Here is a 13,750-nt window from a genome sequence, read left to right as displayed (position 1 = left end):
TTATTTCTACAGTATAGATGCACCCCAAGAAGGAAGGATAGCTTAGTGGGTAAAGCCTGGGGAATTTACAATTGTGGTGATTCAGTCCTGAGCATCAGTGCCAGGAAGGTGGGAATTGGTCTCTTTCTGCTCCCCTTCTTTTTTGGGGGGAGGGCAAAGCACCCCCTCTCCCACACTGTTCCATCTTTCCGGTTTGTTGGAAGCTGGAACAGAGATCAAATTTTAATTTAAACATCCAGAACCTGCTGAGGTGTTTAAATTTTACCAAGTGGGTGAGGCTAAAGTGTGGACATTTTTGAACCAGGGGAGATGCAATGCTTGGAAAAGTTACTGGCAGGTAGCAGAGGGAGCAAGATGCTGCTCAGCCTTTGCACAGTGTAAATTCACTGTCTATACAATTGCACAAGCAAAACGTATGTCAGGCTTAGACTTAGGAATGCATCCTAGTTAGGGTTCAAATGGATGCACACTCAGAGAAAACATAATAGCTTGGTCTGAACTTTTTACAAGTGGCGAAAATGTGTTCTGGATATCGCTTTTACACTGGGGCTGCATCTGCACTGCAGGTTTGGCACCGCTTTTGCCATGGTACCATGTTATGGAATCCTGGGATTTGTAGTTTTGTGAGATATTTAGCTTTCTCTGTCACAGAGCTGTGGTGCCACAACAAACTACAGATCCTAGGAGTCCATTGTATTGAGCCATGACAGTTAATGTGGTTTAAATCTGCAGTGCAGATGCAGTCTGGGACTGACCATGTGCTACTGCTGACACTGCAGGAATCATTTCAGTGTCAGTACGAAGCGGGAATCCAACTTCAGACTGCAACTACCGGAATCCCCATAGCTAGCAAGGTTCCCTTTGGTGGATTACAAGCCCCAGAATCCCCAGCCAACATGCACATTGAGGGAACTCCAGGAGTTACAGTCGCACAAGTGCATAGCCAAGAGCCATGTTGGCTGGAAGTTTCTGGAAGTTATGGTCCATAAAAGTAATACCGTCTGCCCACACCTTTCAAGGGGGTTAGAGGTGAAAAACCCTTTTGAGAGTGGAAAATATATTTTTAACCTCAGAGAATGCTTCTCTAGGCATCTTCTGCTGGACATTGACCACAGAATCACCCTGGAGGACCAAGAGAGAAATGCCAAGAGAGAACACTTCTCCAGGCATTTCCAGTGTAATTCTACAATCACCTTCCAGCAGAAGATGACCATAAACTCATGCTGGAGATCCTAGAAATGCCTAGAGAAGTGTACCCTCTGGTCATTTCTAGGTCCTCCAGCATGATTCCATGGTCAGCTTCCAGTGGAAGACAGTAATCTGTGAAAAATCAAATTCGTAAATGCTTCGATTTTGGAGGGACAACTGTATTTCCAGGGTGTAAAAAGCAAATCGACACATGAAACAAACCACATGGGATCAGAAATGGCAAAACTGCCTGAAACCCAAACATGGAGGTTCATTTTCTAGACACTGAAAGGGGCAGAATGCAAAGGGCAGAGAGAATGTTTTCTGCCAATATCTGAAGCTGGAATTTCCCAGATTTGGAACAAGTTTTGGGTGTTGGTGACGGTGCCGCTCTGCTCAGCAGAGGGCTGCATATGTGCCTTCCAGCACTTTGTAGCGGATCTTGGTGTTGGTGATGGCACCATGCTTCTGCCGGAGATGAAGCCGGAGCTGACTCTTGTGACGGAAGCGCACATTGCATTTCTCACACTGTTGAGAACAGATTTGTGTCAAGAGGAGTTCAGGAAATACAAGTCCGAATCTGGCCCTCCCGTTATCCCAGTCTGGCCTTCCTAAGCTTTTTCTGGTGGCTATACTCCATCGCTTGGAGGCTTCCCAAGTTTTGTATGGATTTTCCTGCTCATTCTTAAACAAGGGTAGGCAACCATGTGGGAACCGTGGCCAATGTTCTGCAATATCTGTCACAAGCTACCCTCCCTCTACAGATGGGCAAGCTCAAATACTCAGAGAAGATATGCACATCCTGTCACTATCTTCCAGGACTTAGAACTACAATGGCTTTCCTCCATGGTGTACTGGTTTGAGTGTAGGACTAGGACACTGGGAGACCAGGGTTTGAATCTGGATGCACGGCAGGGGGTTAGGCTTGATGGCCCTCAGGGTCGCTTCCTGCTCTATGATTCTATGGACCATGGAAACCCACTGGGTGACTATAGTTTTTGTGGGTATTTCGGGCGATGTGGCCATGTTCTAGAAGAGTTTATTCCTGACGTTTTGCCAGCAGCTGTGGCTGGCATCTTCAGCATTCTCTGAAGTCAGGAATAAACTCTTTTAGAACATGGCCCGAAAAACCCACAAAAATCTATGGATGCCGGCCATGAAAGCCTTCGACTTCCCACTGGGTGAGCTTGGGCAAATCACACTCTCTCAGCCTCAGGGCAATGGCAAACCCCCTCTGAACAAATCTTGCCAAGAAAACCCCATAATAGGGTTGCCTTAGGGTTGCCGTAAGCTGGAAACAACTTGAAGGCACACAACAACAATAACAACAACAATGACTATCCCACTTCTAACATGCATGTCCTGTTCAGAGGAGTTCTGATCCTCAGTATTTCCAACTGCTTTAACTATTAGGAGGTACTGTATATGTGAAAAGGTCCCCTACCCAGGAAGGTTATGCAGCAGACAGATGACTGGAGAGTAGCTACCAGGGATGGTCTTTACCAAACTTTTTGTTGTTGTGTGCCTTCAAGTTGTTTTTGACAATGCTAAGGCAAATCTACAGTGGGGATTTTGTGGCAAGATTAGTTCAGAGGAGGTTGGCCATTGCCTTTCCTTTTGGAAGAAAGCAGCGGTTCCCAACCTGTGGGTGGCAACCCCTTTGGGGGTCGAACAACCCTTTCACGGGGGTCGCCTAAGACCATTGGAAAACACATATTTCATATTATATAAAACAAATAATGTTGTGGTTGGGGGTCAACACAACATGAGGAACTGTATTAAAGGGTCATGGCATTAGGAAGGTTGCGAACTGCTGCTTTAGAGTCATGGTATTCTCCCTCTTGTCTTACTCACATGATAAGGCTTCTCTCCCGTGTGGATGCGGATGTGGCTTTTGAGAGTCTGGAGGTGACGGAAACGCGTCCCGCATGTCCCGCATGGGTACGGCTTCTCTCCTGTGTGGATCAGGACGTGGGCCCGCAGATGGGCAACCTGGAAGCAAGGAAGAAGTGATGTCAAGTAGGACTGTTGTCCTACTTGAATGTTCTTTTTTTGCCGTAAGACTTTCATTTATGGTGACCCTATGAATGAGAGACCTCCAAGTCCCCCTATCCTCAACTATCCTGCTCAGCTCTTGCAAACTCAGGGCTGTGGCTTCCTTGACAGAGACTATCCATCTGTCATGCAGTCTTCCTCTTTTCCTCCTGCCTTCTACCTTCCTAAGCATTATTCTCTTTTACAGTGAGTTACATCTTTCCATGATGTCTCCAAATTACAACATCTTCAGTTTAGTCATCTTGGCTTCTAAGGAGAGATCAAGCTTGATTTGCTCTTGGACCCATTCCCATTGTGTCCATAGAAATCTCCACCACAATATCTCAAATACATTGATTTTCTTCCTATCATCTTTCATCACTGTCCAGCTTTGACAACTGTATATAGAGATGGGAAATATGAAGGCATGGACCATCCACACTTTAGTATTCAATGATACATCTTCTTGGCACTTCAGGATCTTGTCTAGTTCCTTTGTAGCTGCCCTTCCAAGTCCTCCTCTTCTTCTGATCTCTTGACTGTAGTCTCCATTCTGATTCATGGCTGAGTCTTTCCCTACTGAATAATTTATCAAACTGGAATATGTTGGGGGAAACAAACCAGCATTTACAGCATGGGAAGTATATTTGGAAATATTTGGAAAATTGTCTAAAAAACATGTTCTCTGAGTTTTTCGCACACAGTTGTTCTGAGCCGATTTCTGAGCATGCTTTCTGCAGGAAGCGCACTTTCTTTTTTAGTACAGAAAACATACTCTGGCTGTTTCTGCACTGCAGAAATAATCTAGTTTGGTACTGCTTTAACTGCCATGGCTCAATGCTATAGAATTCTGGGAATTGTAGTTTTGTGAGACATTTAACACTCTCTGTCAGAGAGCTCTGGTGCCACAGCAGACAACTCCCAGAATTCCATAGCACAGAGCTGTGGCAGTTAAAGTGTTATCAAACTGGATTATTTTTGCAGCGGGGATGCAGCCCGACTAGAAACATAATTTCTGCAACGAAATTAATGTGGGTTTTTTTCTACTCAGAAAACAGGTTTTCCATGCAGAAATACATTTCTCTGTTCTAAAATACATGTTGCTTTTCTGTTGCAGAAAATACACACTCTGTGCAGGGACATATATGTTTCTTTTCTGTGCAAAAAACTTTTTTGCAGGCTGGAAAACATGTATTTCTGTGCAGACACATTAGTCCTAAAGTGTACAGAATCTTGCGCTAGCCTCAGACCTGTCTCCATTCTACCTGATGGAGTTTCCTGAGCATCAGGACCTTTCTTTCTCCATCCTTATGCAGAATGCCACCATGTTGGATTCCTTTGCATATTAACATGTCTTCTCCTCCTCCTTCCCATTTACCTGTACAAAGCGAGATCCACAGGTCTCACACTTGTAGGGCTTTTCCCCAGAATGGATACGCAGGTGGGTCTTCAGGTTGGCAGGTCGGTTGAACTGCGCTCCACAAATGCCACAGTGGTACGGTTTCTCTCCTAAATGGGAATGGAAAGTGGCATGTGGTGAAGCCAACAGGACACTGTGGAGGGTGGCACAGATGCCCCCAACTGAAGGAAGAAAGAGGTGCTTCCCACTACCCCTCCTGTGTGAATATTCATCTCCACTTCCTTCTGGTTAGCTTGTGTCATCCTTTCCTCCTCCTCATGGTACCCACCAGTGAGGTAGTGCAGCCGGGGATGGTTGCCAGATCTCTGCCCTTGGGCCCGAGTCTTCAATTTTTTTGGGCATCACCAAAGAGGAGATGTTCATTATATCCAGATTAAACATTCATTATATCCAGAAAGGAGATGAAGATGCAAATTCCCAGTTCTGGGTTGCTCAGCTCTAGGCAAGAGGAAATGGCCATGTGCAACTCTCCAGCTACAATTTGCAAGGATTAACTGATTTTGCAAAGACTGTCCAAGGTGATCTATGGATTTATTCCGTTAGTTTCCTCCTTCCCTCACAGTTGCAATAGTGCCAGGGCTCACCCTCTGCACTACTCTTCACCCACCTTCTGGTTAAAAGCAAGTAGGCTGGATTAAATGTTCATTATCCCATCTCCAGAAGTAAGTGAGAAGGCAGAATCTCTTCATTTCACCTTGATTTGGGAAAAGCCCCAGACTGTCTCTCTGTGTGCCTAGCTACCTTGTCCTGACTCTAAACCTCCAACAGTAATTTTAATCTGAATGCTGACACATCGGACCATTATTACATACTCCAAGGCATCAGATCCCATCTGATCCTGGAAGCTAAGCAGGGTCAACCCTGGTTAGTCCATGGATGGGAGACCACCAATGAACACCAGCTGCTGTTGGCTCTATTTCAGAGGGGGGAATAGGCAAAAACCACCTCTGAGTATTCCTTGCCTAGGAAAACCCTATGCCATAAGTCAATAGGCAACCTGGCACACACCTGTGCAAACACAGCCATACATACCTGTATGCAAAGTTCGATGGCTTGCAAGGTTCCCTTTGTAGCGGAAAGCAGAGCTGCAGAAGTGACACTTGTAGGGCTTCTCCGAGGTAGCACCAGTGGCTGTGGATGATGGGTCTTGCCCTTCTGTCTCCTCCTGGAGGTACGGCAGATCACAATCCCTGCAGTGGTACAGGCCAGCGCCTAGAAAGTAAGAAATGCCAAGGGGCTTTAGACCATCTTCTTCAAACCTCAAAACTATTCCCTGCCTTGGAATCCCTCATTTTCATTTATTTATTCCAAAATCCCAAATCTCAGCTGTTTTGGAAGTTACTCTAGGCTGCGCATGCATGCACAAGCACTCTGTACAAGCCCCATTTTTTGGGAGGGGAATGGTTCATTTGGCTGAATCTCAGGCAGAGGGAAAATAATTGCAGTGGAATGTGTGTGTTGTTGGCCTTCAGGCTGTTTCCTTTTCCGGAACTCACCAGCACTGCAGGGGTCTCCTTGGCCCACGGAGATGTTTCCTGGGGGATGTGAGCAGAAAATTGGGGGTGTTTGGTTGCAGATGGAGCAATGGGGCTGAGTCGGGGGAGTTCTAGAGAAGGCGAAAGGAAAGAGGGGCAGTTAGAGCCGGGTTCAAATCATGCCTTACCTGCCAGAGGCCTCTCTATCTTTGACTTGCTACCTGTGCCCCTAAACCAAGCTGTGTGAGAGGTGGAAATCCAACATGTGCCTCCTCTTCGTACTAGGAAGCTGCACTGATGTGATTTCTTTGGAATCAATAAAAGGCTACAGAACCTGGTTAGCCCAAGTGTACCTATGGACCACACCTTTGGATCCCCTTGGATCAATATTTTTTTGTCCCAAATGCCCTCTAAGGGCATTCTGTTGCCCCCTCTGCAATTTTACAACCAGGGAGGCCTTTCTTTAATAAATAAACAGGTTGTGAACATAAAATTGCTTCTGGTCACGTACTGTTTTTTTTTTAAAAATACATCTCCTGGATGGCACTGGGGGGCACCGAAAGCAAGGTGAAATTTCCCCCACAACCTCAAAAGGACATTTTTTTTGGGGGGGGGGGAGAACAATTTTTGCAATGGGGATCCTTTTTGCAGATGAACATAGGGACATGGCTACTTCAATTGCTGCAAACGGAATGCAAAAGTAGATCTGAAGATGCTAGCCATAGATGCTGGAAAAACATCAGGAATAAACTCTTCTAAAACATGGCCTGAAAAACTCACAAAAAATATGGATGACAGCCATGAAAGCCTTCGATTTCACCGTTTGCACTCAGTTAACTCAATGGGAGGAGAGGAGAGGAGGATGAGGCAAAAGCAAACTGCTGCAGATTCTCCTAGTTTGTATGTTGTTCCTCCTTCATAACTATTGCCATCGTGCCCCCGCTCTGATGTTGCTTGGTCACACGTATCCCACCAAGATGGATAGTGACTGGCAAGGAGTTAGTTTTAGTATTATATAATGGTCTCACCACATTCGCTGGGGCTAGGCATGAAGGACCCCTGTGAATGTGGCAAAAATGAAAACCAAAAAACACTATTCTTTTTTACTTAAGGGAATGCCTCTCTAGGAATCTCCAGGTCCTCCAGAGCAATTCTATGGCCAACATCTGCCAGAAGCTGATCGTAGAATAATGAAGTAGGACCTACAAATGTCTAGAAAAGAATTTTCTCTAAGAAATTCTAGATTCTCCAACACAACTCTATGGTCAACTTCTGGCAGAGTTGCACTAGAGGACCTAGAGAACATGTTCTCTCTAGGAAACATGTTCATCAACACTGCAAATAATCAAATCTGCAAAAGTCAACTGCAAATGCAGAGGGCCAACTGTATTATTTTAGCATGTTAGCATTTGATAGTATTGTATTTTATTGTCTGCTTTTGATTATATATGTTTGATGTTCCGCCCTTTGGTGGGAAGGATGTTATAAATAAATGTGGTTTTATTATTATCATTGTTGTTGTCAGTGGGAGGGATATGAATTAGATGAGCCTTGGATCCCTTCTCACCTTTCCGTTTCTCTGATTTTCTCTGTATCTATTCACTTTTCCCTCCACCTCCAGCCAAGTTGCACTCAATGCTCTTCCCCCCCCCCCAAGTGGGGAGGACAACCAAAACCATTCCTAAAAGAAGTGCAGCGTACAGCAAGGGGATTCCCAACCAACCTGCCTAGAAAATCCATCTCCTTACAGGTCCCATGGTTCTTCCCACCTTTGAAGGCCTCTTCCCCCTTTTCCAGAGGCATCTCCATCCATATCGGCCTGGTTGAGGGACTTCGGGGGGTCCAGCCGCCCTTCCTCCTCTTCTTCTTCCTCCTCCTCTTCACGGAGCCTAGAGTTCAGAACGATGAACTTGTACTTCTTCCAGTTGCAAGCTTTGGGGTCAGGGGTCAGGACACAACTGCTCGACTCGCAAGGAGAGGCCGGCTGGCCCGGGGCAGACTGGTCCCCAGTTCCTGGGGACAGAATAGGCCCCATTTCCTTGTCTTTGGGGCAGTAGGATCTGGGGAGCAGGGTATGGGTGATGGCGGCCGAAGTGGGCTCATCCTGCACCCGCCTTGGAAAACTGGCAGCGTCTGAGCCCTCAGTCCCTTCCAGGGGCTGGAACTGATGGTGGAGGACGTTAGGCGCCAGAGGGACCAAGAAGGAGGTCACGCGGTCGTAGCTGCAAGAAACACAGAGGGATCAACTCAGCTCTTTTCCATGAATTTCCAATTTCTCCTCAAATCTTCCCTCCAACCTAATCGCACACCTTGCATTGAACAAATAAACTTTTCTCCATACGAAGGGTTGCAAGACTCAATAGGAGGCTGAAGATTCAGGCATCTCCAAATAGGAGGCAGGAGCTGCTCTGCACTATAGTCCAAATTGCAAAGAAGCTATCCAAGGTGCTGAAGCATATCCCCATGGCCAGACACATCCATCCCCTCAGATATATCCTTTTAATGTTTGGCGTCAAAGCCACTTCCTTCTGCCCACCCAAATTTCATACCTCACACGGAAAGGAATTCTCCAAGGTGCTGAAGACTGTCTCCAAAAAAGAGTCAGTGCTTGGATCCCTCTTTTAAAATCTGGACTGAAAATCAGCACAGATTCACCTGTGCTTTGGGATACTTGTTCAGCTGCTCTGCCTTCTGCAAAAATAATCTGTTTTGACACCGATGTAAGTGCCATGGCTCCATGCTATGGAATTCTGGGGTTTACACTTTATTGTAGCACCAGAGCTCTCTGAGAAAGAAAGCTAAATATCGCACAAAACTACCCATTCCAGAATTCCACAGCATGGAGCCATGGCAGTTAAAGCAATGCCAAACTTCGGTTATTTCTGCAGTGCAGATGCAGCCTTGTAAAGTAAGGTTCCCAAATCCTGGCTCTCCCTTGCACCCTGACCCATATGCCACAGACCTGGCCTGGATGAAACGATGGCAACTCTCCACCACATGTTCCATCTGTAGATAGGAAGCAGCTGCAAGGACAGCTGGCACGGTGCCCGGGGTGAGGAGGAGGCGGGAGGTGTACATGAAATCGAGGATGGCCTGGAATCCAGCCGGCTCAATGGAACTGGGCAGGGTCAGGACGCTCACTTGGTGTCCTCCTTGGCCCAGGAAGATGGAGTAAAAAAAGCCACTGGAGGAGAAGGAAGAATGGGTCAAGCTAAGAGGCTGTCATGCCAAGGCCCTCCAAAGGTTCACAGACGAAAACTTGGACATGTATGGCTGGGGCTGCATCTACACTGCAGAATTAATGCAGTTTGACACCGCTTTACTTGCCATGGCTCGATGCAATAGAATTCTAGCATTTGTAGGGTTTTTAAAAGATATTTAGCCTTCTCCGTCAGAGAGCTTCAGTGCCACAACAAACTACAGATCTCGGGATTCCATAAGATGGAGCCATGGCAGATAAAGGGGCATCAAACTGCATTAATTCTGCAGTGTGGCAGCGGCCTGAGCCACATCTAAGTGGCTCAGGCTGCCACGTCATACCACAATGACAAAATTTATTAAAGTGGAAGAAGAGACAAGCTAGGCAAGGCTGCAGCTGTTTGCTTTTGCCTGAGCCTTCTGGGAAGGGCCAGACTGGGCCCCTTCCTGTCCTCTCTCCCTGCTGAGTTTATAGAGTACCAAGCACTTTGGCGTTTGGCAACAATTTGCGCTTTGCTGTGGCACCAGAGCTCTCCGACAGAGAAGGCATAATATCTCACAAAACTACAGTTCCCAAAATTCCACAGCATTGAGCCATGGCAATTAAAGAGATGTCAAACTGCATTATTTCTGCAGTGCAGACGCAACCCACAAGCCACCTGGGCTCACAGATCCTAACAAGTCACTTGCACTGACCTCCAAAAAGAACCCTAGATGATCCCGAAAATCAGGTAACATGCTCATCTGGAAAGACAATTGTGATTCCCAACACCAAACCAACTCATAGGATTGGTGGGATCTCACACTTTTGCACCTACATACCACCCATGCCCAGGGACAATGCAAATATTATCTACCTGATTTGCACTTTCTCACCTGCAGGCAGTCAGGATGGCTTTGTGGGCCTGAAGGGGGCATCCCCCGACCCTCAAGGTGACGTCCGTGAGGATGCATCGCTTGCGCAGCTCATTCAGGTTCATCAGGACATCACTGGAGTGTCGTGTGAACTCCCGCACATAGCTTTGGTTGCCCAGCCCAGCCATAATGCCTGGCAAATTGAGAGACAGATAACATTAAAACAGTCTGGATGGGGAAGGTATTTTAGCCCATCTGTCATAGCCAGAGGGGCAAAGCCGCCTTTACATATCTGAAGGGATGGCACATGAAGATTCATACAGGCAAATCTTAAGCCTGATCTTAAAGAGAATGCCATGGTTGCCCACTTCCTCCTGCTCCAAATGCAAAATGCTCTGGTCACAATCACTGTAGTAAGTGGGGCCTCTGATGCCACACAGATGGGTTCTAGAGTTCTTTGTGGCATCCAGTGGCTGTATAAGGAACATTGACAGAGACGTTTTGCATTCACTTTGCAATTTGAGGCTGGGAAAAGTTATGAAAGCAGAGGATGGAGTGAATTTTGCTCTGTTGCTAGCCTGCTTGGACATTTCTCATAGCTGGGGGGGGGGGGTGAGAGAGGGGTCACCCTTGTGCACTCTCATTTTCTTGGTTTGCTTCTTCCATCAGCCTCACCATATAGGTGCCCCGTACGTCCAGCAAATGGGGTTTGATTTTATTGCTGGCCAAAGGATCGATCTGAGCAGAATTTGTCTGGGGGTCCAATCCTCCCTTTGGCTGTGAGGGGATGCTGGACCCCATCAGCAAAAGGGATGGAATGCTTCTCTGTTGGGTACCATTTGCTGCATCACTGAGCATCCATAAAGTTCATGTAAATAACAACAAGAACAATGCTGATGGTGATGAGATAGTGATTTGAGTGTTGAACTACAACTCTGGAGATCAGGGTTAGATTCCCAGCTCAGCCACGAAACCCACTGGGTGAACTTGGGCATGTCTCACTCTCTCAGCCTCAGGGGAAGGCAATGGTAAACCTCCTCTGAACAAATCTTGCCAAGAAAACCCCCTGTATGTCCAGCAAAAGGGGTTTGATTTTATTGCTGGCCAAAGGATTGGAAAACGAGAGTCACCATAAGTCAAAAATTACTTGAAGGCAAACTACAACAACATCTCACCACTCTTTTGACAGAGAAACCACCAGCTGCCATGGCAGAGCGGAGCTTGGAAAAGCTCAGCCCCCAGAATCCCCCAGCCAATGTGGTTGCTCAGATTACAACTCAGTTTATATCCTTACCACACATTTACCCCCAATAGCCTTGTCCCAAGGCTAACCTCCTTGAACCTGGCTGGGAGACACCTGGCTTGATGGCAATATGTGCAAAAGGGATCTAAGAGTCTCAGTGGACCACAAGTTGAACAATGTGTTGCAGCAACTAAGAAAGCCAATGCAGTTCTAGGCTCCATGAATAGGGATATAGTGTCTAGAAGTAATAGTACCACTCCATTCTGCTTTGGTCAGGCCTCACCAGGAATATTGTGTCCAGTTCTGGGCACCACAATTCAAAAAGGATATAGTCAAACTGGAGCATCTCCAGAGGAGGGTGACCAAAATGGTGAAAGGCTTGGAAACCACTATCAGGAGTGGCTTAGGGAGCTGGGTATGTTTAACCTGGACAAAAGAAGGTTAAGGAGTAACATGACAGTCATGATTAAATATTGGAAGGAAAGTCATATTGAGCTTGGTTTCTATGGGTCCAGAGACTGGGATGTGGAGGGTTGATTGTGAGTTCCTGCATGGCAGAAGGGGGTTGGACTGCATGGCCCTTGTTGGAGGTCTCTTCTGACTCTAGGACTCTATGAACCTCTGGGTTGTAATTCACCACCTCTTTTCCTCTTTCCCATTTCAATGAGACCATTTGCACACAGTGCTGGGAAAAGCAAAGAACACATTTTCTCAGCAGCTGCAGGAGCCTTTGGGAATTTCAAAAGGGTATATTTTTGGCTTCTTCCAGAAGCGTTTTTCTCACTGGGGTGGGAGGCTTTGGGAAGAGTGGGCTGGAGTCAAGCTGGAGTGGGACTGGCTTTTGGTCTCCATTTTGGCAATGAGACAAAATAGAAAAGGATCATATTAATACTGACCCACGTTTTAAAACTGGAGGAATATTTCAAGTCCTCCCTGATATGTGTATCCTAATAAAAGCTATTGCCCAATGCTTATTTTTGTTCTGATTCATGAACTGCAGGGGTGTCGCTCTGTTGTTGCTGATGGTACTCTTGTTTTAGGTGGTTGCTCTTAAATGTCAAAGGATTTCAAATCTTTTCATCACCTACTGTCCAAAGGTTTCAGGAAAGAGTAGGATGCATGAATGCGAGACAAGCGCAAGAATATACAAAACTTCATAAAACATCATAAAATCATAAGAGTTATAAAGGTCCAAAGGGGCCATTTGTCCCAACCCTCTGTCATGCAGGAATATAACTAAAACATTCCCAAGTCCTGAAAGATGGCCATCCAACCTTTACTTAAAGTTCACCACTGCTTTCTGAAGCACCTTCCCTCTATCCCACTGTCAAACAGTTCTTAGAATAAAGCAATTCTTCCTGATGTTTAGGTGCAATCTCTTTTCTTGCCATTTGAATCCATTGGTTCTAGTCTCTGGGGCATCAAAAAACAAGCTCTCCCCATTCTCTACATTACACCCTTCAGATTTATAATAAATATTTAAAGATAACTATCATGTCTCTTGGTCTTCTCTTCTCCAAGCTAGACATATCCCACTCCCTAAGTCCTTCCTCAAATGTTGGTTTCCAGACCCTTCACCATTTGGGTCGCCCTCCTCTAGACACACTCCAGCTTGTCAATATTGTCTTGAATTGTGATGACCAGAACTGGACACCAGAGTCCAAAGGAGGTCTGACCAAAGCAGAAGACAGAGGTACTATTATTTTCCTTGATCAAGACACTACACTCCTATTGATACAGCTTAGGGTTGCTTTGGCTTTTTTAGCGGCTGCATCAGACTGTTGGCTAATGTTCGGCTTGTATCCTTTTCACATGTACACACCATGTACAGTAGATATCAAGCCATATTTAATCCATTCTTTTTGTTGTTGTTGGGTGCCTTCAAGCCGTTTCCAACTTACAGAGACCCTAAGGCGAACCCATCATGCGGTTTCCTTGACAACATTTCAGAGGACGTTTCCCATTGCCTTCCCCTGGGGCTGAGAGTATATGATTTGCTAAAGGTCACCCAGTGGGTTTCATGGAATCGAACCCTAGTCTCCAGAGTCATAGTCCAACACTCAAACCACTACGCCACGCAGGTTCTCCACCTAAATCCACTACCCTACATTTATCCCTCTTAAAATTCATATATTATCCCTTACTCAGTGAAAATGTCTCTCCCCCCCCCCCCCCCAATATCTTCTCCCAGTCTCCTATATTACATTCCCTAACAACAGACAACTCATGGCTTCTGTCGCTAAACCATTTTAGATCCTTTATGTGCGGATCCAGGAATCCCAGTTCTTGAACACTTACCCCTGTCCTGCAGGGACGACTGTCTGCCAAACCAATGTA

The 13,750-nt window shown here is 46.1% G+C and overlaps 1 protein-coding gene across 1 annotated transcript; it reads right to left on the bottom strand.

The window, feature by feature from the left end:
• Positions 1 to 1,426: 1,426 nt before the first annotated feature.
• Positions 1,427 to 13,750, bottom strand: BCL6B (BCL6B transcription repressor). Its single transcript, XM_089479841.1, has 9 exons — positions 13,712 to 13,750; positions 10,192 to 10,363; positions 9,080 to 9,301; positions 7,887 to 8,339; positions 6,139 to 6,248; positions 5,675 to 5,854; positions 4,601 to 4,731; positions 3,043 to 3,180; positions 1,427 to 1,716 (listed from the first exon to the last, which is right to left on the bottom strand). The coding sequence occupies exons 2-9, from the start codon at positions 10,356 to 10,358 to the stop codon at positions 1,585 to 1,587; spliced, it is 1,533 nt and encodes a 510-aa protein (XP_089335967.1). The 5' UTR covers positions 10,359 to 10,363; positions 13,712 to 13,750; the 3' UTR covers positions 1,427 to 1,584.

This window comes from Sceloporus occidentalis, unplaced genomic scaffold, assembly GCF_023333645.1.
Source record: "Sceloporus occidentalis isolate IW3139 unplaced genomic scaffold, rSceOcc1.0.p SCAF_14, whole genome shotgun sequence".
In the NCBI taxonomy this organism is placed as follows: Eukaryota; Metazoa; Chordata; class Lepidosauria; order Squamata; family Phrynosomatidae; genus Sceloporus; species Sceloporus occidentalis.
The sequence above is the reverse complement of the archived record's forward strand: the minus strand, read 5'-3'. Positions and strand labels throughout refer to the sequence as shown.